The sequence below is a fragment of the Mobula birostris genome, chromosome 1 (genome assembly GCF_030028105.1).
Source record: "Mobula birostris isolate sMobBir1 chromosome 1, sMobBir1.hap1, whole genome shotgun sequence".
Classification (NCBI taxonomy): Eukaryota; Metazoa; Chordata; class Chondrichthyes; order Myliobatiformes; family Myliobatidae; genus Mobula; species Mobula birostris.
Genome location: NC_092370.1, coordinates 53,610,402 through 53,637,457, shown reverse-complemented (window position 1 = coordinate 53,637,457; position 27,056 = coordinate 53,610,402). Strand labels below are relative to the sequence as shown.

At 38.1% G+C, this 27,056-nt stretch overlaps 1 protein-coding gene across 15 annotated transcripts in view; it reads left to right on the top strand.

Moving 5' to 3' along the window:
- dtna (dystrobrevin, alpha) overlaps positions 1-25,964 on the top strand; it is a 217,270-nt gene extending 191,306 nt beyond the window's left edge. For 7 of the 15 annotated variants that reach the window (XM_072255312.1, XM_072255380.1, XM_072255343.1 and 4 more), the window contains 4 exons: positions 2,407-2,496; positions 18,361-18,532; positions 20,426-20,558; positions 23,729-25,964. In XM_072255312.1, coding sequence (XP_072111413.1) covers positions 2,407-2,496; positions 18,361-18,532; positions 20,426-20,558; positions 23,729-23,872 — 539 coding nt within the window. In that variant the 3' untranslated portion in view covers positions 23,873-25,964. Of the gene's footprint in view, positions 1-2,406; positions 2,497-18,360; positions 18,533-20,425; positions 20,559-22,363; positions 22,402-23,728 lie in introns of all 15 variants that reach the window. The other 8 variants (XM_072255396.1, XM_072255406.1, XM_072255388.1 and 5 more) reach the window with 3 other exon arrangements.
- The last annotated feature ends 1,092 nt before the right edge of the window (positions 25,965-27,056 follow it).

Genomic DNA, 27,056 nt, shown 5'->3' with positions numbered 1-27,056 from the left:
CTACATTTACACACTTAGTCCAGCGGTCGTGGAGCATATGGATCCCTTCTTTGTAGAAGTCGGTGTCTTGGACCTCCAGAAGTGGTCCACAGCAGGGGTGATTGATAAGTTCCTGGCTGAAGGTAAAAGGAGATGAGTAATACAGCTCTCGTTACATGCACGTGCAGTTCAACTCTTTGAGTGAAATTGCAGAAAGTTTGAAGTTAATAACTCATCTCTTTCTACCTTAGACCAAGAACTTATCTATCACCCCTGCTGTGGACCACTTCTGGGAGGTCTGGGATCCGTATGCTCCACGACCGCTGGACTAAATGTGTAAATGTAGGAGGGGTCTATGTTGAAAAATAAATGTGCTAGGCTTTCTAAAATTGACTCCTTCTACCTTGGGCCAGAACTTATCAATCACCCCCGTAGGACCACTGTGTTTTTTGTTATAAATTGCCTTTATTTGCATATACAGGGCAATATTTCAATTGTTGTGGATAATAGTAATATATAACAGGCTTCAAAGAGACACTAACATAGTTATGTGGGTAGACAGGTAGTGAATAAAATCAACTAAGAGAATTTGCACATAAATGGAATAATCAGGCAAAGAGACATTTAAAAAAAAGGTGCAATTTTAAAGAGGGTGCTGGAAAGGGACAGTTATCTGTACTTTAAATAAACCAAATAATAGACTGAGGAAACTGTTAAAAAGCATCTGAGATTCTAAGTGTTATAACGGATGAATATTTAACAAAGAGGAAAAGAAAGGATAGCACTGTTGCATGTAATGCAGCTGTCTCACAGCTCCAATGACCCGGTCCTCAACTCCGGTGATTTGTTCAACTCTAGCTTCTGGTGTTGTGTATGTGTGCATATGAGTGTGTGAAATTTGTACATTCTCTCTGTGACTATCCTGTGCTACAATTTCCTCACACATCCCAAACGTCTGCTGGTTATCAGATTAGGTGGCCACTTTATAATTCCCATTGTAAGTATCTTGTGAGAAACTCAGAGTTGTGGAAATCGGCATGTGTGAGAGAATAGGTTATGGAATAATGCGATTCCCCTGAGGGCTGACATAGGCTCTTCAAGCGGAATGCCATCTTCCCACATTTTTAAAATATGAGAGGTTTGCCAAACATTTATAAAGCACTGGTTTGGACTCATTTTGGAATATACATTGTGTTCTGTTTTTGACAGATGATTTGGACCGTTATGGCATTGGTTTCTGAGGATGCAGAGGAGATGAGGTGAAATAGTACCAAAAGGGACTTCACATATGTGGATAAGATGAGCGCTAGCAAGACAGTCTACAATGAGATGATGAAAGCAGATTCAATAGTATTCTCCTAAAGAGAAGGAAATAAATATGTAAAGGGGAAAAAAAGGTTTACAGGGTTATAGGTGGAGGGATTGTAAAGTCAAGACACAAACATGGTGTGGAGTTGAGCAAGTACCGTGGAAGAAAGGCATTTTTTATTGTGCTGTGTCAGAAACAATTAGGTTTATTATCACTGAACTGTTTCATGAAATTTGTTGTTTTGTGACAGCAGAACATTACAAGGCACAAAAATTATTGTAAGTTACAAAAATAAAAAAATACTATGTCAGAAAAAATAGTGCAAAAGATGAAAAATGTTCAGAAATCTGATGATGGAGGAAAAAAAGTTGTTTTTAAAACATTGGGTATAGGTTTTCAGGCTCCTGTACCTGCTTCCCAATAGTAGTAACACAGAAGACTCCTGTCCTAAATAGTGAGAGTATTTAATGATCTCTTGAGGCACTGCCTCTTGAAGGTGTCCTCAGTGGTTTGAAGGGTTGTGCCCATGATGGAGCTGGCCCGAGTCTACATTCCAGTGCAGTTCCTTGTGATCCTGGCCATTGGAGCTTCCACACCAAGCTAAGATGCAACCAGCCAGAATACTCTCCACTGTAGAAACCTGTAATAGCCTGTGGGGAAGTGCCAAGTCACCTCAATCACCTCATGAAGTAAAGACAGAGATGTGCTGCCTTTGTGTTTGCATCCGTCTATTGATTCCACAGTAGGTCCTCCAAGATGTTGATGCGCAAGAATTTGAAACTGCTCACCCTTGCCACCGCTGAGCCCCAGATGAGGACTGGTGTGTATTTTCTCAACTTCCCCTTCCTGAAATCCACAATCAATTCTTCAGTCTTTCTGATGTTCAATTCAAGGTTGTTGCTGTCGTTGTTGTAACATCACTTAACCAGCCAATCTATCTCACTCCTGTATGCTTCCCTGTCAACATTTGGGATTCTGGCAACGAAGGTGGTGTGATCAGATACTATTTGAGCTGTGTCGAGCCACATTGTCATGAGTGTAGAGCACTAGAGCAGTATGAAGAACGAGAAATTGTTTCTTAAACCAATATAAACATTACTGTATTGTTTTCTTTGCAGGTTCCAGGAGAAATCTGAGAAATGACCTGTTAGTGGCAGCAGATTCTATTACAAATACAATGTCCTCTTTGGTAAAAGAGTTGAATTCAGGTATGTAATCATAATCAGTTCAGGTGACCCCCGCCTTGTGTAGTGTATTCTTTGAAAAAGGGTCATATTATGTTTTTCTATAATGTGAATCCATGTCATCCATGCATGTGTCAAGAAACTCATTTAAAAATAGCATTGATTTATTTATGTTTATGCACATAAATTTCATAACAATGAATTTTATTCTGTATGGATAGTGTTTTTGTTAGTGATTTAAGATTTATGTATCACAAACTCCATAATTTGGGGGTTGCATGTATGAAGTGTTTCCACTGTAATTCTCATGTTCTCCTAGTACATTAATATTATCGGTCTTGTGATGAAAAGGAGGTATGAGTGTTTTGATCAATCATGATACATCTTTTGCATTATGTTTCTTCTTTTCCCCATACCTCTTCAGTTTTTTTAAGTCCAGTAGTTGTTTCTGAACGCAATCAGTGACTGAGCCACCCTGTAGCTCTTTAGGTGGTGAATTCCAAGCTTCTTCACACTCTGAATGAAAGAATTTTCCCTCCTTTCAGAAATGAAAGGCCAGCCCTTTATTGTAAATTTTGCCTTTGGTACTTATTTTTTGGACATTTTATTTACCTTCTTCCATGAAAACTCGCATAATATACTTGTTTAATTCCTCTACCATTTTCTTATTCCCCATTATCTTTAATATGTTAGTTCTTTCATATGTTAGTTCTTTCTTTGGGGATTTGGGCATCACTGACAAGGCATCTCTAATTATCCTTAAGCTGAATAGTTTATAGGATATTTCAACAAATATTTGGGAATATCCTCTGAAGTACTTCAGGAATCACATATGGGCCAGACCAGGTAAGGATGACAAATTTGCACCCTTGAAAGACAATAGTGAGCCATATGGGTTCTTTAATGCAGGAATTTTTGTAGTCTCTTTGCTGAGAATGGATATTGTCACTTTTCCAGAATCTTCATCATTAGCTGAATTTAAATTCCAAAACTGCAATGATAGGATATAAACTTGGATTCCTGGATTGTTAGTCCAAGCTTCTGGATTAATCATCTGTTAATTTAGCTACTATGCCACTGAAGTAGTTTTTACATAATTTAAAAACTCTGATTTTTGCTATTTTATCTTGTATTCAGTGTTGGATCACTTTTGCAGTTGTCCATTCAAAAATCATTGTCACATTTTGTTAATTATTTATATAAATGCTAGCCATCTCTGATCAACTGCCATAACACAGAACATAGAACAGTATAACACAGGAACAGGCCCTTCGGCCCACAATACTGTGCCAAGCCAATTAAATTAATAATCAAATGGCCAACTAAGCTAATCTTTTCTGCCTACAGAATATCTATATCCTTCCATTTCCCTCACATGCTTGTGCCTATCTAAATGTCTCTTAAAAGTCCCTAATGGACCTGTCGATACCACCACCCCAAGCAGTGCATCCCAGGCACCCATCAGTCACTTAGTAAAAAAAACTTGCCCCTCACATTTCCTTTGAAATTGCCCCCTATCACCTTAAATGCATGCCCTCTGGTATTAAAACATTTCAACCCTGGGAATAAAATACTGTCTCTCAGCCTCCACTGCTCCAGGGAAAACAACCCAGATTTGTCCAGCCTCTCATAATAACATATGCCCTCTAATCCAAGCAGCATCCTGGTAAACTTCTGCATCCTCTCCAAAGCGTCAACATCCTTCCTGTAATGCGGCATCCAGAACTGTATGCAATACTCCAGAGGCTGCCTAACAAGAGTTTTATAAAGCTGCAACATAACTTGCTGACTTTTGAACTCATTGCCTCAACTAAAAAAAACATGCATGTCATGTACCTTCTTAACTACCCTTTCAACCTGTAACTTTTAATGTAGTTTCCAATTCTACCCAGTAAACTTTGTCTTCTCTTCACAGTTTCATTTGTTTTGATTGATAACCAGAGTTTCAAATTAAGCAGCATTCAAGCAATGTAAAAATTCTAACCTATTGTCATTCTAAACTAGGAGTCCTTGCATAACAAGAGTAGTCACAGTCATACTTTATTGATCCCGGGGGAAATTGGTTAAGTTAATTAACTCTGCATAGAACTAGATCTAAAATAATGTGTTCATGAGATAATTCATCAACATAGTGACCTGGTAGTCCATTGTATATACATTCCAGGAATTCATCCTGTTCTTTGTAGATTTAAAGATAAAGATATAAAGGTTAGCTTTATTTGTCATACATACACTGAAATATTGAAACACAGCGAAATACATTGTTTGCATCAAATCAAATCAGTGAGGATTGTGCCATGTAGCCCACAAGTGTCGCTATACTTGTGCCAACATAGCATGCCCAGAACGCTAACCATACATTTTCAGAATGTGAGAGGACAGCAGAGCATCTGGAGGAATCCCACATTGTCATGACAAGAACATAAACTCCTTGCAGCAGTAGTGGAATTGAACCTAGGTCACCGATGTCATGCTAATGTATTCTGCCCAGTCTACATCTAGATTGAAAACTCCCATGATTTTTTTAAAATCCCTGTTACATACACTCTGATTTTCTCATTTACACTTGCTGTACTACTGTCTGGAGGCCTGTAAGTAACACTCTGATTTTCTCATTTACACTTGCTGTACTACTGTCTGGAGGCCTGTAAGTAACAAGGGCAAGAGCTTCTTCAGTGTTCTACCTATGCTGCTAATTGGCTTCAGTCAAACTGATTCTAATTATACACCACGACTGGCTGAGATAGTACCCCTTCTAACTATTGATGTTATCTCCAATTAGCAGCATGACACCACCTAATTTTCTATTTAGCCTGTTTTCTAAATCTCTAGTACCCTGAAAAATTTCGTTCCTAGCTTTGGACGTCCTGCAGCCATATTTCTGTATTGGCAATTGACAATACTCATTTACTATATTTGTGTCGTTAATTCATCCACCTTGTTACAAATGCAATATTTGTTTGATACAGTCCCTTTAAATTAATCTTTTGGCATTTGTCCATGCACTGACCTTATTGATCACATGAATATTTTTCCTTCCTTATTGAGCTTTTATGTCAGTAATGCAACTTCCCTCACTCTTTCATAAACAAGAAATTCTTCAGATGCTGGAAGTCAAGAGTTTGCCTCATATTGAAATTTTTTTTCGTATCCTTTTCATATTCTTTTTACAAAGTAAACATACAGTGCACTCTGTTACATTGAGTTGCAATTTTCTTTCAGAACTCAGCAGGCCAGGCAACATCTATGGGAAAGAGTAAACAGACTGATGAAGGGTCTTGGCCTCAAACGTCAATTGTCTACTCTTTTCCATAGATGGTGCCTGGCCAACAGAGTTCCTCCAGCATTTTGTGTGTGTGTTGCTTGGATTTCTACCATCTGCAGATTTTCTTACTTTTGTGCAGTTTTATTTTGGCCATGATACAGGTCCTCCTCAGTTTTTAGGCAGAATTGTGTTCCTGAGAACTGTTAAAGATCTGGACTGTTTGTGAGTGGGGAAGCACAGCCGTGAACTCAGTTCCCAGGAGGCAGAAAAGCTGGGAAATCCATTCTGCCATTTTTCAAAATATTAATTTGGGCATTCATAACCTGGAGAGGACCACCAATACTTTTAAATGTACTGTCTCAGGAAAATGCATTGATATATTCAGTAAATTAAATTCAGTGAGTTGATGAGACACTTGTAGTATCTATGATCTAACAAGAAAGTTATGGTATAGTGAGAGGTTCAGTATAGTGTTCTCTGTAGCAAGAATGTTCCCTGTCCTGTGCCACAGTTCAGGGCACCTGCTCAAGGCTGGAGAAGAGCATGCAGTGGGAGGGGAAACATCCAGTGATTATAGTGTATGTAAGTACATATAACATAGGCAGTTGAAAGAGATTCTGCAGAATCAATATGAGTAACCAAATGCCAAATTAAGGAGCGGAGTCTCAGAGTTAATAATCTCGGTGTTGTTAATTGATCCATGTTAAAATTGGCAGAGGACAGACAGATAAGATTGAAGAAATGAGTGCAAAGATTGGTGAACAGGAGTGAGTTCTGCTTTTGAGGTGCTGGAACTGTTACTAGTGAAAGTGGGGACTGCACCATCAAGATGGTCTACACCTGAACCAGCCTAGGTCTGATGTTCTCATGAGGTACCTGACTCGGAAAGCACACTCCAACTGTGATTTTTAACCTAAATAGTCATAGCGAGATATCTAGGTTGGAAGGAAGTGGTAATTCAAAAAGTTGACTCAAGGTGAGAGAGAAAAGTGCCAATATGAGAAATGATAAAGTAACTGTGACAGGAAGGAATTGAGAGTACAAATCCAAGAATAAATTAGCAGCTGAAACTAGATGTTACAAGCAAAAGGAAAGGGTAAAATTAAAAGCTCTGAACCGAAAGTGCAAATAGAATGAATAATTCTGGTGTAATAGCTATTACAGAGGAATAGCTGCAGGATGAATATTGAAGGGTACATGACATTTAAGAAATACAGAAAAAGAGGAATGAAGCAGGAACTGCTCTGTTAATTATCATGTCTTCACTCAATGGAGAAGGGTGTCTTATGTTCAGCAATGCAAGAAAATATAATTTGGTTGGAGATTTTTAATAATGAAGGAATTTGTGGAAGATTGTGTGAATGTAACAATGTGGTAGGATAAAATAAGTTCAAAATAAATTTATCATCAAAGTACATATATATCAGCATATACAACTCTGAGATTAATTTTCGTGTGGCATAGTCAATAAATCCATAATGACATGCTAGCATAATAACCGTAATAGAATCAATGAAAGACGGCAGCAACTTGGATGTCCAACCAGTGGGCAAAAGACAACAAGCTGTGCCAGTACAAAAAGAAATAAGAATAATAATAAATAAGTATTAAATAGTGAGGGTGAGATGAAGAGTCCATAGGTTGTAGGAACATTTTAGTGGTGAGATGTGAAGTTGAGTGGTTAGCCCCTTTGGTTCAAGAGCATGACGTTTGAGGAGTAAGACTGTTCCTGAACCTGGTGGTATGAGTCCTGAGGTTCCTGTAATTTACCTATTAATATTACTCTATTAATAACACATATTCTGGATGGGGCTCATTGCAATCAGTAGCCTGAAAAATCTCTTTTGGAGTTGAGCTTTCGAACTTCCTGTAGGACCTGGCATTTTTGTGGTGTGAACAGAAGTCTGGAAGGTGTAGGGCAATAATGGCATGGGCACGTACGGGCCAAACTGAGGCGGCAGGACCCTGGCCTGAGAGCATGAAATGAGCGAATGTATGGCCTTTGCTGGAATAGACTTGGAGCCGATTTGAAGTGACAGATCTGAGGAGAGGCAGCAGAGTGCAGCCCAAGAGTGAGGAACGAGTTGTTGTTGGATCTATTTAACCACCGGACCAGATTGAAAAGGCCGAAATGTCAGGGCTGGAGGTGAGGGATGTGCTGGTGTTTAGCTTGCTGCTCCAGGGGGCTGTGGCCTGAACTAATGGGCTCCTGGACCAGCTGCAGTGACGACTGGCTTCATGGCTGTGAACTCACTTTCATGAACTTCAGTTCTGAATGTTGTTTGCTTACTTTTTATTGTTTACATGATTTGTTTTTTGTACATTGTGGGTTTGGTTTTTTTTAATGAGTTCTATTAGGTTTCTTTGTTTTATGGCTGCCCGTAAGGAGATGAGCCTCAAGGTACACATACTTCGATAGTCAATGTATTTTGAACTTTGAATTGACCTCACAGTAAAGGCATCAGTAAAGGAGAGAAGTATAAATCAAAGATGAGGTTTTTGAACAAGTGAAGGTATTTACATGTTTGGAAAGCAGAGATGGTTAAAGAGACTGGCAAATTAAAGTTAGGGTTTGGTCAGCCAAGATATGGTGAAAAAGCTTTAAGGGTACATGAAATACATACCAAAATAGAAAACTGTTCCAAAGGAAGGACCTCGAACAAATGACTTAAAAGAAAGGAATATAATTATGTAGAACATTGAACAGTACTACACAAGAACAAGCCATTCTGGGGTTCAGGTGACGTCATCGTCCAGAATGGCAACTTTTCTGGAAAAACGCATATTTTGCCCCGTTAATCTATCAAATATAAGATCTTTCGAAAATATCTGAATTCATGAGGGGGGCAAGATTGGGGAAAAAGAATGGAGATAAAAAAAAGCACCACTGCGGAGCCTATGGAAGAGAGAGGTGCAGCGCGCGGCTCTCCTGCGTGTGTGCGTGGCGGCGAAGCTGACGCAGGGCCTCGTGCAGGCAAAGCAGCAAGTATGATAAGGATTCTGGAGGAGATAAGGGAAGTCCAAAAAGTTATAAAGCAGCGACTCTATGATATAAAGTCACAGCTCGGCAACGTCAATCAGAAAATAGCGGTGGCAGAGACTCGAAGTAAGAAGGTGGAAGATCGCGTGCAAAACATGGAACAGATACTAAGTAAGACGATATAAATATTAAATCAACAGGAAAGTAAATTGCTTGACCAGGAGGGAAGATCGCGATGGAAAAATATCAGGATTTATAATGTTCCCAAAGGAGCGGAGGGATTGTCGATGATGGACTTTGTAGAAAAGCTGCTGCGGGAAGCACTGGAGATTCCCCCAACTATGGAGATTGAAATTGAGAGGGTGCATCGTTCACTCATCCCACGGCCTCCTGGAGACAGACAAAGTAAACCACGCTCAATAGTACTTAAATTCCTTCAATTCAAGAGCAAGGTGGAAATTCTACGAAGGGCCTGAGGTAAGAAGAGGGTGTTTTGGAACGGGAAGTTAATGTACTTCAATCATGATTACCCCCCGGCGGTCCTACAGAAACGGAAGGAATATTCCGAAGCGAAACGAACATTAAAACAAGAAAAGATTAAATTCCAAACCCCGTACCCTGCTAAACTGAGGGTATTTTACCAAGAAGGGATACAGCTATATCAGACGATGGAAGAGGCAACTACAGACATGAACAGCAGGGTACCATCCATTAGCGTGGTCAAACCAAAGGAAAGTCTGGTTGAGCAGTTATCCTGATCTGCTTAGGAAATAGCAAGAGACCGAGAAAGCAGGGACGGGAACAGGACAAGAGAAGGATATTAGGAAGAGACTGTGAGTTCTCCAAGGGCAGCCCTCACCTCCTCCAGAAGAGCCATAAGGTTTGGTTCACTTTAAAAGTGCTAAGAAACTAAACAGAAGCAAAAATAGACAGTGATATACCTATCTCGAGAAATACGTATTATAATGTGGATTTTATATTACTCAATTTTTTAAAATTCATTCTTTCATTCCTTTTTACCCACCTAAATGAGAATATATACATGGGAGGAATACACAGGGAAATCACTTCTGTGCAATGGACATCGATTTTTTTTTACTTACTTTTATAGATACTGCAGCGGGGGCCCTCAACTCACAGGTAGGAGGGGCTATCCCTCACGGCTAGACATTTCTTCTAGCTCAACTCAGGGTCATCTAGAGACCCCAGCCTTGGAATCACACCTTTGTTACCTTTTTATTATTCACATTTCTTGGCTCTTATTTGTTCAGGGAGTAGATTGATTATATTCTGCAAATTTCAATGAAATACTAACAAATAAATACACATGGCTAAGGACAAAGTAAAATTTATTTCTTTTAATGTCAATGGGCTGTTGAATCCAGTCAAGCGCAGTAAAATTCTATCAAAAATGAAATTGTGGAAATCAAAATGCAAACAATTATCATATTTTTGGGAATGCCCCGTTATCAAAGACTATTGGGATGGGATACATAATGCTCTACAAGACATCTTTAAATGTGAAATACCCTTGGAGAGTAAGACCATATATTTTGGGTATATACCTCAAGAATGTTTGAAAAGAGATAAATATTTAATGAATGTACTGCTGGTGGCTGGTAAAAAGACCCTTACCAGGAAATAGTTATCACAGGAGAGCCCAACTTTAAATGTATGGATGGAAATTACAATGGACATTTACAAAATGGAGAAGATAACAGCATCTGTTAATCATAAGTTGGAACAATTTTATTCATACTGGAAAAAATGGATTAACTACATAAAACCTCATAGGCCTGATTTTATTCTCACAAGTCAATGAATATGTTGCAAAAAAAAAAAAATCACTCCCTACTCTGTACATAGTTTTCTTCTTTTGATTGTTCTTTCTTTCCTTTCTATAAGTGTACCTCAGATAAATATTATGTGGAGATTTGAGACAAATATGATATATATGTACAGTATCTGAAATACATCTGGTGGAAATGTTTGATGATGAAATTCAATAAAAAATAAATTACAAAACAAAGGAATAAGCCATTCTGCCCATCATGCCTGCACCAACCATGATATGAATCTAAACTAAGCCCATCCTCCTGCACATGGTCCATATTCCTCCATACCTTGTGTATGTGTCTAAATAACTCTTAAATGTCATTGTGGTATCTGCTTCTCACACCTCCCCTGTTTCAGGCACTTAACATTTTCTGAAACAGAATCAGATTATTGCCATTGACATTTCACATGAAATGTTGTTTTGCAGTAACAGTACAGTCTAGACTTAACATCTATAAGTTACAAAAATAAATAGTTCAAGAGGAAAGAATAACGCGGAAGTGTTCATGGACTGTTCAGAAATCTGATGGCAGAGTGGAAGAATTGTACTTTGTGTGGAGATCTTGCCTCTGACATACCCCCTCCCCATATGCTCCTCCAACCACCTGAAAATTATGCCCTCTTGTATTAGCCATTTCCAATCTGGGAAAAAGGCGCTGACTGTCCATTTTTTCTAAGCCTCTTATCATTAAAGATGTTGATCCTCTTTAACACAGTTGTCAGTATAGAGAATTCAAGAAATTGAAAGAGAGGGAAGAATTTGGGGAAATTATAATTATGAAGTGGTAGGACAAGTCCCTGGGCTCTGATGCCCAGGTTTGAAAAAGGGACTAGATTTGGCTTTCATTTTACAAAACTCCAAAGAATCTGGGAAGACTCCATTCAACTGGGAAACAGAGAAAACAATTATTTTGTTCAGAAAAGGGTGGGAGATGTTTCCGAGGAAATATGTTTGAGAAAATAAAGAGACCCCAGTGCATGAACAACACTTCCTAAAGGTGTTTGATAATGCTGCAGTAAATGTTATTGTGCAAAATAAAAGATCACAGTGTAGGTCGTAAACATATTGACTTGGGTGGTAGGCAGGCTGACTGACAGGAATATAAATGGGTCTTTTTTATGTTTCAAAGAATCATAGTTATACAACAGAAAATAGTCTTCCTCTCTTCCTTCCCCCTTTCCCTTTCATGCTCTTTCCCTCCAGTGCTTTCCCCCCTTCCTCTCCTTTCCCATTTCTCCATTTCTCTTCCCCATCCCCTTTTGTCTCCTTCACCTTCTCTCCCCCTTTTCCCTCTCCCCCTTTCTCTCTATCTCTATCACACCCTCTCTTGTTCCATCCACTTTTGTCTCCCCCTCCCCACTCCTATCTTAATCTGCCCGCCATCCCTCACCCCTCCTCAGTCCACCAATCACCCTTGGCTCCCTTTTCACCAGTTCCCCGCTCCTCTTTATACAGGCTATCTTTTGTCTCCAATCTCAGTCCTGATGCAGGACTTCAATCAGAAATGTTGACAGTTTCTGCTAATGTATCTGCTGAGTTCCTCCTGCAGGTTGTTATGAGTTAAGTAGGTGGATGAAGATCTGACAAATGAAGTATGATGTGGGAAATGTGAAATGGTCCAGTTTGGCAGGAAAAATATGGAATGATTATCTGAACGTGGAGAGAATGTAGACCATCAAGACACTCAGGGATCTGATTCTCCTTGCACATTATTTGGAAATGTAGATATAGCATGTAATCAATAAAGCTTACAGAACTGATTACTAAGGGAATTGAATACAAAGTAAGAGGTTATCTTCAGCTGTGCAGGGAACTGATGAGATCACGTCTGGAGTCAACTGCACAGTTTTGTTCAATTTATTTAAGGCTGTAAATGCATTTGCAAGCAGTTCAGAGAAGGTTTACTACACTGAAACCTAGAATGAATGACTATGGAGAGAATGTACAGGTGAAGCTTGTATTCACTGAAGCTTATGTAGCCCCCCGGCCAGCCTCAGGGTCGCTCAACTCGCTGTCATCTAGGGAAATAGCCCTCGGCCCCGCTAAACTGGGTAATTAAGTTTGTGTGGATGCTGTGTGATGTACCCCACCCGCCAAATAACAGACAATACACTATATACAATTAAATGAATTAAAATTTATAGATATTACTGGAACTATATAATTAATAGAGAAAATATAAAAGGAAAATAAAAGGTGCCACACTTATCAAAGTTCAATCTCTTCATGCACAAACCATTGGAGCTCTAGTAACGATCCTCTCTTCACCGTTCAATCCCCTCTGACCACCTCAACCTGCCGCCTGGGACCAACTACGGTGGTCAACCAGACGCTCCACATGAGTCTGTCTCTGTCTCCTCTCCTCGCCGAAAACCCTGGACCTTGGACTCCTGCTCTGGGTTCGACCCCATTAGCCGGCTCACAGTGCCTTGTTCATTCATTCTCCCTCTGCCTCCTCTGCCACCTCATCATCATCATCATCATCATCATCATCATTACTTACAGACACAGTAGAAAGAATAACATCCCAGAGAGGTGTGGAAGTGTGGAACGCGCTGCCTGAGAAGGCAGTGGAGGCCAATTCTCTGGATGCTTTCAAGAAGGAGCTAGATAGGTATCTTATGGATAGGGGAATCAGGGGTTATGGGGACAAGGCAGGAACCGGGTATTGATAGTAGATGATCAGCCATGATCTCAGATTGGCGGTGCAGGCTCGAAGGGCTGAATGGTCTACTTCTGCACCTATTGTCTATCTATCCCAATTGGTTCGTTTGCTGTATTATCAATAATATAACCCAAACAAGCTGCTAACGAGAGAACTTTCTCAGCATTTAACATAACAAAGAAGCCATTTTAATTAGCCTACGCAGTAACATAAAAGAAGAAGCCCCTTACACTTAGAAAACTGAAAGGGGACTTGATTGGAAATTCTGTAGGCTGGATATAGTGACAAATTCTCTTTTGTGGGAGAATCTAGGGTTTGAAAAGAGCTGCAACAAAAACCTTTTCCTCTCAGAAGATCATATGTCTTTGGAACAATATTCTTCAGCCGCCTCAAATATTTTTAAAGCAGAAATAGACAGGTTCTTGCAAAGTAACAAGGTGAAAGGGGGTATGTACAAATGTGGATTTGAGCTTATTATCTGGCCAGCTATGATCTTAATAGATGACAAAGCAAGCTCAAGGGTACAAGTGACCTACGTAAGTATGCTTCTAATTGGAACGTCTGCATCTTTCCTGTCCAAGCACTGATACCAGTGCTTCAAGATTCTAAGATCTCTCCTTTCTCAGAAGCTATTTATTTTTAAATCTAAAAATAAATAACAACTATTGAGAGCAAAACAAATGCCCGTGAACCATAATCAGAGAAAGATTCAATGCCCCGAAGAGGGAACAAAAATGGAACAAATTACTGAGAGTGTGAAGAAGAAGCTCTTTGCTTTTACTAATCAATTATTAAGTCATTGAGACATACAAGGCCCTCTGACTTCTGATTTTTGCTGAGCTCTCGGGCAAACTGGTAGAACGTTTTTTTTTAAGTACTGGGAAAGAAGGTAAGGGAAAATATCTATTTGAAGCCTCTATCTAGTGACTCAGTGAGCTGAATGCTTTCCTTTGTAATAATTCTATGGCTCATCTTGAAAATGCACAGACAAAGCATCTTGTTTTCTTTTACCCAGGATATGTGAAACATGCAGGTATAATGCTACAGGAAAATTACAAGGGAGGAGTCCTTGCCCCCAACATAAAGCATTGCAATTTCTGTCTTCTCATCAAAGTGGATGGAAAATTATACTGGAACCCTTATTGCACATCTATTTGCTAGATATTTCAACTGATGTCTTGTTTAGATTCTGCATCATTGCTGAAACTAAGAATAAGGATATTTATTCAAGCTTATTTTGCCGTGTATGAGTCTCGCATTCACTGTTGACAATTTAGTAGTGGCTATACTTTTGGACGTAATTTTCTTCACTTTAGAGCATCCCAAGGATGTAAAGATTCTTACAGAAATTATCTTCAAATAATGGGCATGCAAATGAAAGATACCATTTGTAACTAAAAATATATGGACTACTATATACTTGAGAGGAAACAGTTTAAAATCCACTACTACCTTGCCTGCCCTTATGAATCATTGTAACCTTGACTAGCAGCCAGAGTCCATAAGCAGAACAGTAAACTGCTTCAGGACTCACACAGCAAACGCCATTTCCTACACTTGCAGTGTAGGAAGAGCATCAAGTAAGAAAAATGAAAGCTGAAAAATAGCTGGGATACACGATAATGACACATCGGCTTACTTGTTATTTTGAGTAATTAAGATTAATTGTATTCATAAATTGATATCTCTGTATGATTTCTAAAATAACTCAAATGCTTGAATTATTCAGTATCACCATATGTAATGATTTGATGTAAGTACCACTGAAGCAGGTCACTATACTCTCGAGCACCAGTACATTAGAAACCTTTTTGGAAATGGGAATAAACTTTTAAATAATTATTATTTTTGCTAGTCAGTGCATGTGCAGGAAAATTTGCTGTTTTTCTTTTCCTCTTTGGAAGAAAATAAAATCTCAAGACGTTTAATTTATTGACATATTTATTATCCAGAAAAATTTTTGTCCAAGTGCATTCTCTTGGTAGCACTGATATAAAATATCATGATACATATCTGAACTAGGTGCAAGTTCAGTGTTCAGGTGCTGTAGAGTTGCTTAAATTCCTTACAGCAAAAAGTATATTTAATTTGGGTATACATACATTTCAGTAGGTTTGTTTCTTTGTCCTTTATTCAAGTTGAATGGTAATACAGTGGAAACAAGTAAAACTGAATCAATTTTCGAACACATTTATAATGAATTACATCTTTCTTGAATGGAGTAGCTTCTTTGAGCTATATCTAAAAATAACTCGAGTAGTACTTTTCATGTTTTTAGTGGCTATAAATAAGAATTCAATGTTTCTGTAATGCTTAGTCTCATCTTTGAGTAAACAAAACAGTGTGAAAACTGATAATCATGTACTGAGCATGATGAATAAGAGTTATTCATGTAGAAAATTCTCCATGGATTTGTAGATCAAAGCAAACATTGAGTTTTACAGATCTAGAAGATTACAAAATGAATTGCTATCTTGAGGGAATTAATTGCTACTATGAGAAAAGCGGTGATGTCCAAATCTCACAGTTTGGAAGGGTACTTCATCTGCTTCTCGAATTATGCCACTCAGCCCATCAAGTCCGCTCCAACATTCAATCATGGCTGATTTATTTTCCCTCTCAACACCATTCTCCTGCCTCCTTCCTGTGAGCTTTGATGTCCTTACTAGTGAAGAATCTATCAACATCCACTTTAAATGTACCCAATGACTTGGCCTCAGCCATCTCTGGCAATGAATTCCACAGATTTACCACCTTCTTGCTAAAGAAATTCCACTGTTCTAAAGGATGTCCTTCTATTCTGAAACTGTTCGCTGATTCTCGACTTTCCCACTTTTGGAAGTATCTTCTGCATGTCTGCTGTCTATGGTCTTTTCGTTATTTGGTAGGTGTGGAAGGGACCCATTTAACTATTGCTTATCTTGTTCTCTGGGAAAGCAAACAAGGGACACTCTTACGGAGTATAATGATGGCCCTGTAATTTCAGACTCTTGAGGCCAAGATCCAAGCATCTTTCAAGAGGGTGAATCCATGAAAAAGTCTCTGGTGTACTTGGCAAAGTAATGAAGATCTGTACAGACCAACTCTCTGGAGTATTTAAGGACATCAACCTTTCACTTCTGCAATCTGATATTGCTTCAAAAAGGGACCGATTGTACTGATGCTCAAGAAGAGTGTACTGACATGCTTCAGTGACTACTGTCCAGTGGCATTTACATCAACTGTAATGAAATACCTTCAGAGGTTGGTTATAGTGTGAATCAACTCTTACTTCAGAAATTGTCTAGATCTGATCCAATTCACCAATTGCCACCACGGTTAAATAGCAAATGTGACTTCTCTGGCTCTTCATTCTGCTCTGAACCATCTGGACAATAGGAATTCCAAAGACAGGCTGCTGTTCATTGACTACAGCTCGATGTTCAACACAATTATCACATCCCAACTCATCATCAGGCTTCAAAACCTGGGCTTCTGTAACTCTCCCTGCAACTAGTTACTCGACTACCTCATCGGCTGACCTTAGTTACTCGCTGACCATCAGCACAGGTGCATGTCAAGGTTGGGTGCTTAGACCCCAGCTCCACTTCTTATATTCACGTGACTGTATGGCTAAGCACAGACCCAATGACAGCTTCAAATTCGCTGAAAACACTACTGTTGCTAGACAAGTCACAGATGGCGATGAGTCAGCTAACTGCAGTGAGCAGAGTTAGTCAGCTGGTTGTATGGTGCCCTTTCACTTAATGTCAGCAAAACAAAAGAGCACAAACCCAAGAAAATCTGCAGATGCTGGAAATCCAAAGCACGCAAAATGCTGGAGGAACTCAGCAGGCCAGGCAGCATCTATAAAAAAGAGCCAACAGTCGCCATTTCAGGACAAGACCCTTCGTCAGGGCCATCAGAACAAAAGAACAGATTGGAGACTTCAGGAAGGAGAAAAAGGAAAATATGTGCCAGTCTAATTGTTTCCTGGGTGCTAACATATTGCATGTCCTGTCCTGTGCCCAGCACATTGATGTGATCATAAAGAGAGCATGCCTGTGTCTACTTTCTTAAGAGGTTAAGGAGGTTTGCCTTATTTTCAAGCACTCTAACGAACTTCTACAAATCTGTCAAAAGTATCTTGACTGGTTGCGTCATGGTCTGGTATGGCAATTCAAATGCACAAGAATATAAGCAGCTGCAGGGAATATAGTCTCTGCAATATATCATGAGCGCATCCTTCCGCACCACTGGTAGTATCTATAGGAGGCACTGCCTCTTGAAAGGCCAGTTCTATCAACAATAATTCCCACCATCTGGGCTATGCCATGTTTTCACAATTTCCATTCGGCAGGAGGTACCAGGAGTCTGAAGTCCCATACCACCAGGTTTAAGAACAGTGACACCCCTCCAGCCATTCAATTCTTGAAACCACCAGCAAAACCCTAACCACTACAGTTTAGCAACACAATGACTACTTGTCAACTTTGCACAAAATAGACTTTAACTTTTTTTGTTCTAATTGTTTTTCTTGTAAAAATTGTATATAATTTGTTTAATTTATTTTTCAAGTAAGTTTTTGATTGCCGTGTGTGTGTGTGTATATACATACACATATATCATGCATGTGACAATAACCTGGAATTTGACTTTAAACCCCAGAGATGTACAGAGTGGTTTTCTAGTCATGAAAGGAACTCATTTTACTGTTGCTTAACCTGTGTTCTGAGAAAACAAACAAGGGGCGGTCATACATGGTTTTGAGTATAACTTTGCTTTTGCATAATTTAGTCAAAGACACATTGAGCAATTTATAAATGAAAGTAGAAAGGCAGTTCATAAGGAATCAGACTTTTGCTTGTAGGTTGCAGCGATGCCAGTTGCTTGTGAAACTTGAAAGAAAGTCAATGTTTTATTGTTGATTCACGTTGTAGCACTGAGCCTTCAACCAAGATTAATTTTGCTTTATATATTGTGATGATACAAAACTTATACCTGTATTAACAAATGATGCAGCTTTTATTCTCCCAAGTTATGTGAGGTGTGACTTTTCATTTGCTTTATACGTGTAGCTCATCTCATACCTTCACATTTTTGAACACAGCAGGTCTAAGCTGTTTGTGTTACTATTAATGAATGTTTTGCTTTCAATTCAGCAGAGGCTGGCAGTGAAACAGAGAGCAACGTGGACTCTGATTTTAGTCGTACTCATTTAGATGACATTGTTCCTTCACCAACTTCTGAGAAGGCCTTTCTTGCTCAGATCAATGCCAGAAATCCCAGCTATATAAACAGTGCTGCTGCGACAGGAACAATTCGAAGTGATATGTAAGCATGATTAATTGTCCTTGTTTTCTTGTGTTGAATAACAACTTTGAAAAATCATGCTCAATGCATATATTCAACAAAAAACTGCATTTATCCTCGAAATTTTCTTGCCTTTTATTCTGCCTCTTTTCTCCCAAAATGTAAAATAGTTAGCCATCTGAACAATCTTACTGAAAGGAAAATGTATTTCTCCAGGAAGTTTTAAATTATTTCTCTAAAATTAATTATTTCATGGCCCAGCCTTATTTTCAAGAAATAGAAGATTCTACAATTTGCATTTACGAAGAAGCCTTAACAAGGTAAAAAAATCGAGGGTGTTGCTACCAAACTTCCAACAAGCAGCAGCAACATCCCCATCATGTCCATGCTGGGTCTCTACTTGAAAAACTATCTAGTTTCACACCTTCTCCATAGCTGAACACTCTTGCTCGACTAGATCCATCTATTGCCAACTTTTACTCTACCCCTTCCCTTCACCTCTATATATTGGCCATCTTCCCTTTATCTGGACCTGAAATGTTGACCTTCCCATTTCCCTCCACAGACACTGTCTGACTTAAGTTTCTCCAGCATTTTGATTCTTCAAGAAAATATGTAAACAAGTTTTCTTGAAATATGCTGCCAATTCCTCATGACATTGTAAATATGGAAATTTTATAAGGCCTAAGAGGTGCAAACTAACTGTTTTCTGCCTAAACACCAAAACATTTGTCGAGTTACCCCCAAATGTTTGTCGAGTTAATCAAGTAGTCCAGCCCTCTTGCCATTCACTGAACCATGATCTCATCACTGACCATCAGGCTACTGCCTCCCTGACAGTCCTGAAATCATTTCCTCCACCAAAGATCTTCTCTGCACAGCCATCAGCCTTGTAAACCCTCAAACCCACATACCCCTCTTCCTCCTCTTTCCCAAGATCCTGGTAAATCCATTATTTCAGCCTGTTCTTGCTCCATAAACCTTTATCATCTAGGTCCTTGTGAGTACCTGAAACATACCGCATGAGAGAGTGGAGGAAACAAATGAGTCTAGACAAGTGCTTAAGTTGACTTGGCACAGAAGGCTATGGGTCAATTGCTGAAGATGGGATTAATATAGACTGGTTGCCGTGGATAGGATGAGGCCAAAATGTCTGTTTCCCTCTTGTATGACTGCTGTAGGAGAACTTATTTATGAGTGAAGATCAACTTCCCACATTTCCTCATCATTGAATTAGGGAAATCTGCCAGTTCAACCTGTAGCAGGTTAGTCATGCTGTTCAGCATCTCCAGTAATTTCGATGAGCTGTAACTGCCGAAATGGGTAGAAACAAGCTTCAAGTTATCCACACACACCAGAGAGTCTGCAGGTGCTAGAAATCCAGAGAAATACACAAAATGCTGGAGGAATTCAACAGGTCTGGCAGCAACTGTGGAGAGGAATAAACAGTCATCATTTCTGGCTGATGTGAAAGTAATGAAATTAACATTAACAGGTTAATTATTTTAAATATTTACTGGTATTTCTGATGTTTTAATTTCATTCTCCCACTTTAAAAAAACGTGCTTTATTTTGAAAACTATTTTTACTTGACAGCTAGCTAAGCCTGAGGACATGGCTTAATTGACTGTCAACACATTTCTATTGGTCATACTTGTTTAGGTCATACCAAGTTTGCTGTTTACAACTGGATGGCTCTGCACTGCATAATGGTTCATCAAACTTATTGAAGCTGGCTTCCTTCAGAAAGTTGCAGCAAGAAGATCCACTCCATGTCAGTGTGGATCTGATTGTATGGAAACAGTGGGTGTGGGAGGCCATCTACCATTATGTGAATCCAATTCACTACTGTAAAGAGCGCACATACACCAAATGGTAAATATGGTAACTATTTATGGTTCCTTTCCTTGTAAGTGCTACAGAAGATGGTGACTCTTATGTTAGAACAGATGATGAAAGCTATGAAAATGAATCTGTCCGTCAGCTTGAACACGAGTTAAAACTCGAAGAATACCTGAAACAAAAACTGCAGGATGAGAACTATCAGGTGAGATAAGACAATATGTGCAACCACAACACAAAAGTTGGCTTCTTTATAGAAGGTGAGAACTTCTCCTGGTTTGTATTTTGGGTGATTTGAGGCACCGTGTAAAATGGTTTTCTGACAAAGAACAAAACCTTTGGCCCTCAATTTCCTCTGTTGTGATCATTATGATAACACAATTTTGAAGGAAGTGCAACAGGATTTTCACGGTGCGTCTTCTGAGGCCACGATGACCAAGCAGCAGAAAATTGAAAGTATCCAGCACCATTAATCACAAAATTACTTTGAAAATTAAACATCATCGGATAGGGTGACTCTGTATATAATTTTCAAAACAATGACATTGAGTAGTTAGGAAGGCATATGTCTTACGAAGAGGGAATCACATTCTGTCCTTCCAATATCAGAAACCTGGCCAAACTGGATTCCATAAAAACAAACAACACACATCAAAGTTGCTGGTGAACGCAGCAGGCCAAGCAGTATCTGTAGGAAGAGGTGCAGTCGACGTTTCCGTCCTGACAAAGGGTCTCGGCCTGAAACGTCGACTGCACCTCTTCCTACAGATGCTGCTTGGCCTGCTGCGTTCACCAGCAACTTTGATGTGTGTTGCTTGAATTTCCAGCATCTGCAGAATTCCTGTTGTTTCCATTAAAACAAGTATATTTTTCTTGAAGCCAGAATTGTTTATAGAACATAGAACAGTACAGAATAGTGTGGATTCTTCAGACCAGAAAGTGATGCTGACTTATATAAGCCTATCAACTCTTCTCTCCTATACAACCCATAACCCTCCCTTTTTCTTCCATCCATATACCTCTCTATGTCATGTAGTTATTAAGTAAAAGAATATTTGTGATTAAAGTAGCAGTTATTATTTGAGCAGTTTTGCCAAAGCCATTCCCATATATTAGTTACTAATCCCCAAGGTTGCATATCTATACAATGCTGATTTATACACTGCTGAGTACCCACATCACATAGAGTATGTTCTGTATAATAGATCCATTGATACCCTGAAAATCTCAAAATAACTGCTGGATGCTGAAAATCTGAAAGTGCATTATGCTTGAAACACTCAGGAGGTCAGGGAGGATCTGCAGAAAGAGAAATTGAGTTAACATTTCAGGTGAAACCATCATCGGAAATATTCTTCAACCCAAAACATTAACTCTTGTTTTTGTCTTTCCACAGTTACTATCCATTAGCACACTGATTGTTACATTTATGGGGAGAAACCCCTTTAATTCACTGGAGGGTGTATGACCTCAGTACTTTTAACTGAACCCTTGCTTCTGAAGACCCATCATTTTCTGTTTATTATATTGTGAGTTATTAATGTCTTCTGGAGTCACAACAATCTTTTGGAGTTCCTGCAGCCTTGATGGGCCTTGAAGATGTTCTTTACACGTTCTGAAGGATGACAGTTTTAGCAAGTATGCACTTCTCAGAAGCTGGCTCAGTCAAAGCTGGTTTTACCTTTGGTGTCAAAAGTCTTAATGAGAAATAAACTGAGCTTAAAGTAAAATCTTATCCTGCCATTCATTCTGGATTCACATTATCACTGCTGAAAGGCATTTGAAATAGATGACTTACATTTTCCTTTTTTAAATAATTTCTTCTGCTACTGTCTTGCCATAAGTGCAATATTAAGATCACTGAAAGATACTTTCTTTTTCGCTTTCCACTGCACATTTTATTTGACACTTGGATTTTATTTTCAGATAGCATCTTTATTATTTTAAGTGGTCACATTAATTACTCTTGTGGCTATCTTTCTTTCTCTTTATTTTATCTGCTATTTACAGGTCAGTTTGCAGGGGTGAACAGACCTTCTGTATCCTGTGTAAGTAATGTTTGCCTATCATTGCTACATCCACATTAACTACTGGCTTTCTATGTAGATTTGCATGGTGCAGGAAAAGGCACCGATCAAATTTGCTGCCTGTGACTCAGGAAAAAGATACATCCTTCCCAAAGATAATTGAGTGCAAGGCTTGTATTATCTATTCTATTCATCATGTGGGTGATTGGAGTCTTGAAGCACAAAATAAAATATGAGCGCATGTTAGCATCAGTTAATGGTCTAGATTCCAAAATTAGGGATAATGCATTGCATCAGGGAAGGGTAGATTTACTTGAACACTTTATTCCAAATTACAGTCATGTCCTTTAGATTAAATATGACATAATTATCAGTCAAGAGGATTAATGAGTATGGCTTTATTCTAGGTAATTAAGGATTCACACAGTTAAAGTTGAGAAATCTTAGTTCTTATACTTGTTCAGTAGGAATGAAATTCCTTATCCCTGTACTGATAAGAGTAAAGACTAAAGAGTATGAGTGAACAGATTCCTGCTTTGGGTTATGGAGAAACCAAATTGAGGAATGAAAAGCAATGTTGTGTTTGTTAGCAAGGTAGGTACTGTTCTATGAAACAGTGAGAAAGAGCCTCGAAGGCTATGTTATCTAACCTATATTAAGGTTTAAGGACATCTGTTTGGATCTGGAAGGAACCTTAAATGGAACCTTAAAAAGGGAATGATCCAGTTGTCATCATCCATATGGGAACAAACATTGGTGGGACCAAAGTGGGGGTTCTATTGAAGGAATATGAGCAATTGGAGCCAAATCAAAAAAAAAACAACATAATTGCAACACTAATAATCTCTGCATTATATGGGATGAGAGTAGAGGAATCAGAAATGGGACTAAATTGAACTCTTGCTTGCATGTGTTTAATATGCCTACTAACAGCACTGTCAAATTTCAAAAATTTAGGAAGATCTCTACACTTAAATTCAGGAAACTGTCAGTTCCAATTGATGCAATGCTCAGTACACATCATTGACATCATTAGGAAATAGCAATTGTGTTTACATCATACATGTACATAAGATATTCTCTGCAGTATTACAAAAAAGCCTGATTTATCAAATGGAAGAATGCAAATGCTTTATTTCTAATATATTGAATTTTTGATAGCATAATGACCTTTGAGTGACTTACTGCATTTCCTTCCAGTTAATGTTTCAGTCATTGCTTTTGCAAAGCTTTCAAATGTCTGTTATTCATTTTTACAATGTAAAATATTCCAGTTGGTTACCGAGACCTGTGTGTTCAATATAACTTTTGTCCAATGTATAATTCAGTCATTTTATCCACTTGTTAGGCTAATTACAGCCCAACTGATGACGAGAGCTACGTAAAAACTGATGATGATGAAAGCTGCATACGGACGGATGATGAAGAAGGTCTAACTTCTGGTTTCAATCAGGAATGGAATGAGCACATGAAACGTCTTATGACAAAATAAACAATTTTATAATTAGTGTGAATACTGTAGCAAAGTAATTTTAAAAGTTTCTAGTTAAATGTGTTGTCCAACAATTCTTTTACTAAAATCTGGGTTTATCAGCATCTTCTTTATATGGCTCAAATGAGAACAGAATTCAGGACAATACAACTGCAGTTATCACCAAGCAGAGCATATATGGTGTTTTTTTTTCCCCAAGAGGAAACAGTGTTAATATTAAGAAAAGATAATTATTTACATTTGTGAGCAAAATATTCTGTCTAAACTGACAATATTAACACACTTTGTTTTGTTTCTAGCTGAACTGTGCAGTACTTTGACAAAACAGTTACATATTTTTTCAACTGTGATAAACCTATTTTGGTGAAATGCACTTAAATCAGATATTAAGGCACTAAATATGATTATTTATTCAAAATTATATGTACCCATTAACCACTAATTCTCAGCATTTTTAATAAGATGGATATCTGTAAAATAAAAGAACTGTGAACTGTGTCAAGGACACTCTTAGCAAATTCTGTTCTTGTACTTTGAACCGTAGGTGCCAAAAACAAAACCAGTAACATAGTTAAAGTTAAGTCATTTAACTTTTTTTGTGATTGAACGATGAATTTAGCAATATTGTAAACAAGCATGTCCATTGCTAATTTATATTACATTTTTTGGTTTGTTTTATATCATTTGTAAGATTGTAAACTTGAACAACACATTACTAATGTAATTTTTTATGTTTGAGTTGCATTATTTTAGTTGGCCATCAGTGTAGTGCACACATTGCAAGAAAAGAATAGTTTTATCAAATAATGCAGAGAGTTGTGAACGTTATAGAACAAGCAGCTTGAGAACACATGATTCAAGAAGCTTTGTGGCTTTATTCTGATTAATCCACGGGTTACATATGCTGAAGGTTGCAGATACTGTCCTCTCAAGTATCACTTAATTTAAAAAGTTAATTTTACAAAACAGCACTTCCATGTGAGTTGTTACAGAACTAAATGTACTTAAAGCCAAATTGCTCTATAAAGTTTTTAATAAATTTTGTTTTCTATGATGTACTTAATTCTATCACAAGAGCTTTCTAGAATGGATGCCACATTTAAGTGTATCATATATGACTTTTTAGTTTTAGTGTAGTTAAGTAAAATGATTTGATAATGACATGGGAGTTGCACACTGAATAATCTGTAAACCTGACACAACATATGTATATTGAAAGCTAAAGAATTGCTGAAGAAATCTAAGATTATTATACAGTAATCATAAATATTATCTTGAAAGCATGTAAAATAACATGAGAAGATTGTGTGATTTAATTGATATAATCAGATTAAACACTGAAATATGTTTATAATTATTGATTTAAATCAAAGAAAATGGATGTAGAATAGAGATAAAAAGAAAAAAACACAAATGCTGGAAGTTATCAGGTAAGGTTGAGAGTGTTATAAGGGAGAAAGGCTTGGCATGTTTCAGAGTTAACCTGCACAAGTTTGTGGCCTTCACTGTGAAACAAATTGTACTCTGTTAGTGCATGAAGTGAAAACTTGTCTAGTTTTGTTTGTCGCACAGTACTAATCTTCAATTAATTTGTCCTTTTCCCAGTTATATAGGTTAATTAATGTAGACATACTGTATGTGTGTGTGTCTATGTAAATGTGTGTGTGTATGTATATCATATGCATTTACATATACACATACACACTTAAGTCTCTGTTGCTGAATTCAGAATGGATAAATTTAACAAAATAGCTGTGAATAGTAACTATTTTTCTTCTGTCCAAAATAGTGGACATTGAATTTTCACCAAAAATATCTGACTATATCATATTTAAATTAACCACAGCAACTGACATATTTAGTGTCTCCAAAAGGAGAAGCAGTAACTTTAAAAGCACTAAAGGCTCAATGTAAACACTGTTAATGTAATAAAACTACTGATTTATGTTTTGTATTGTTAAGTATTGTACCCATACGTACAGTGTGTTGGAACAAGCTGGGGACTTGCCATGTTTCAAGATTGTTCAAGTATTTAACTGTGTGTCTGTATTTTGGAATGGAATATTTCTTCATTAAAGAGAGAATTTCTAAAAAGGCCAGAAGGTAGGGTTGACCTACATTTCTTCCTTTCTAACTTGTGTTTCATTCTTCTATTTTGGTAATATAATCAACTACATAATTGTGGTTGTGATTGAGTTTTCTTGAAATGTGGCTGGAAGCTGTTACTGAATACAATGTTGAAACATCAGTCAGGATATCGTCATATTCCTTGAGGTTCTGTAAAGTACAACTGCAAATTATGAGCTGTCCTAATATTTCATAATAACTTGTTCACATCCTCTGACAACTGTATTAATGCTGTTCTGTATATCATATATTTAACTCATCTACCATATTTGTTCAAATTCAGTACCATTGTAGTTACACTGAAATTACACTGAAGTTTTCATTCCGATGGAGCTAAGCTGATTTTACAAATTGCTTCAATATTCCCAAAAGTGTGAATTTTTTTCCCTTTGGCACAAGACTGGCAATCACATCTCGACTTTTCTAATTTTCTTCTTTACCCTATCTGTGTTTTTCACTCTAGCTAGCTGATTGAAGGCTGTCTCTTTGATTTCTTCCCGAGTCAATGATTACTAGGAGACCTGTAAATAAGATCAGCTAGTTCTCTCATTCCATCACATTCCCAGATTTTGGTGTCATAAAAGACAATTAACACTTAAACACTACTCATTCCTAAATGCATTACACATAATTTAAATGATGAATAGATGCAATACTTTTATTGAGCTAATGGTCATGAATAAGCTGTTCATTCAAGGAAGTATCGTACTATTAATGTTGATGGCTAAATCACAAGCAGTCATCCGTGAGCCCCTTCAATTAATCATTGGATGTAGAAATTCTCTTATCATTCGATAAGATCATGGCTGATCTGGCCATGGCCTCATCTCCACCCACCTGCCTTTTCACCATAATCCTTAATTCCTCTACTAGCAAAAATCTATCCAACCTTGTCTTAAGTATATTTACTGAGGTAGCTACCACTGCTTCATTGGGCAGTGAATTCCGCAGATTCACCACTCTGTGGGAAAAACAGTTCCTCCTTATCTCCATCCTAAGTCTACTCCCCCAAATCTTGAGGCTATGTCCCCTAGTTCTAGTCTCACCTACCAGTGGA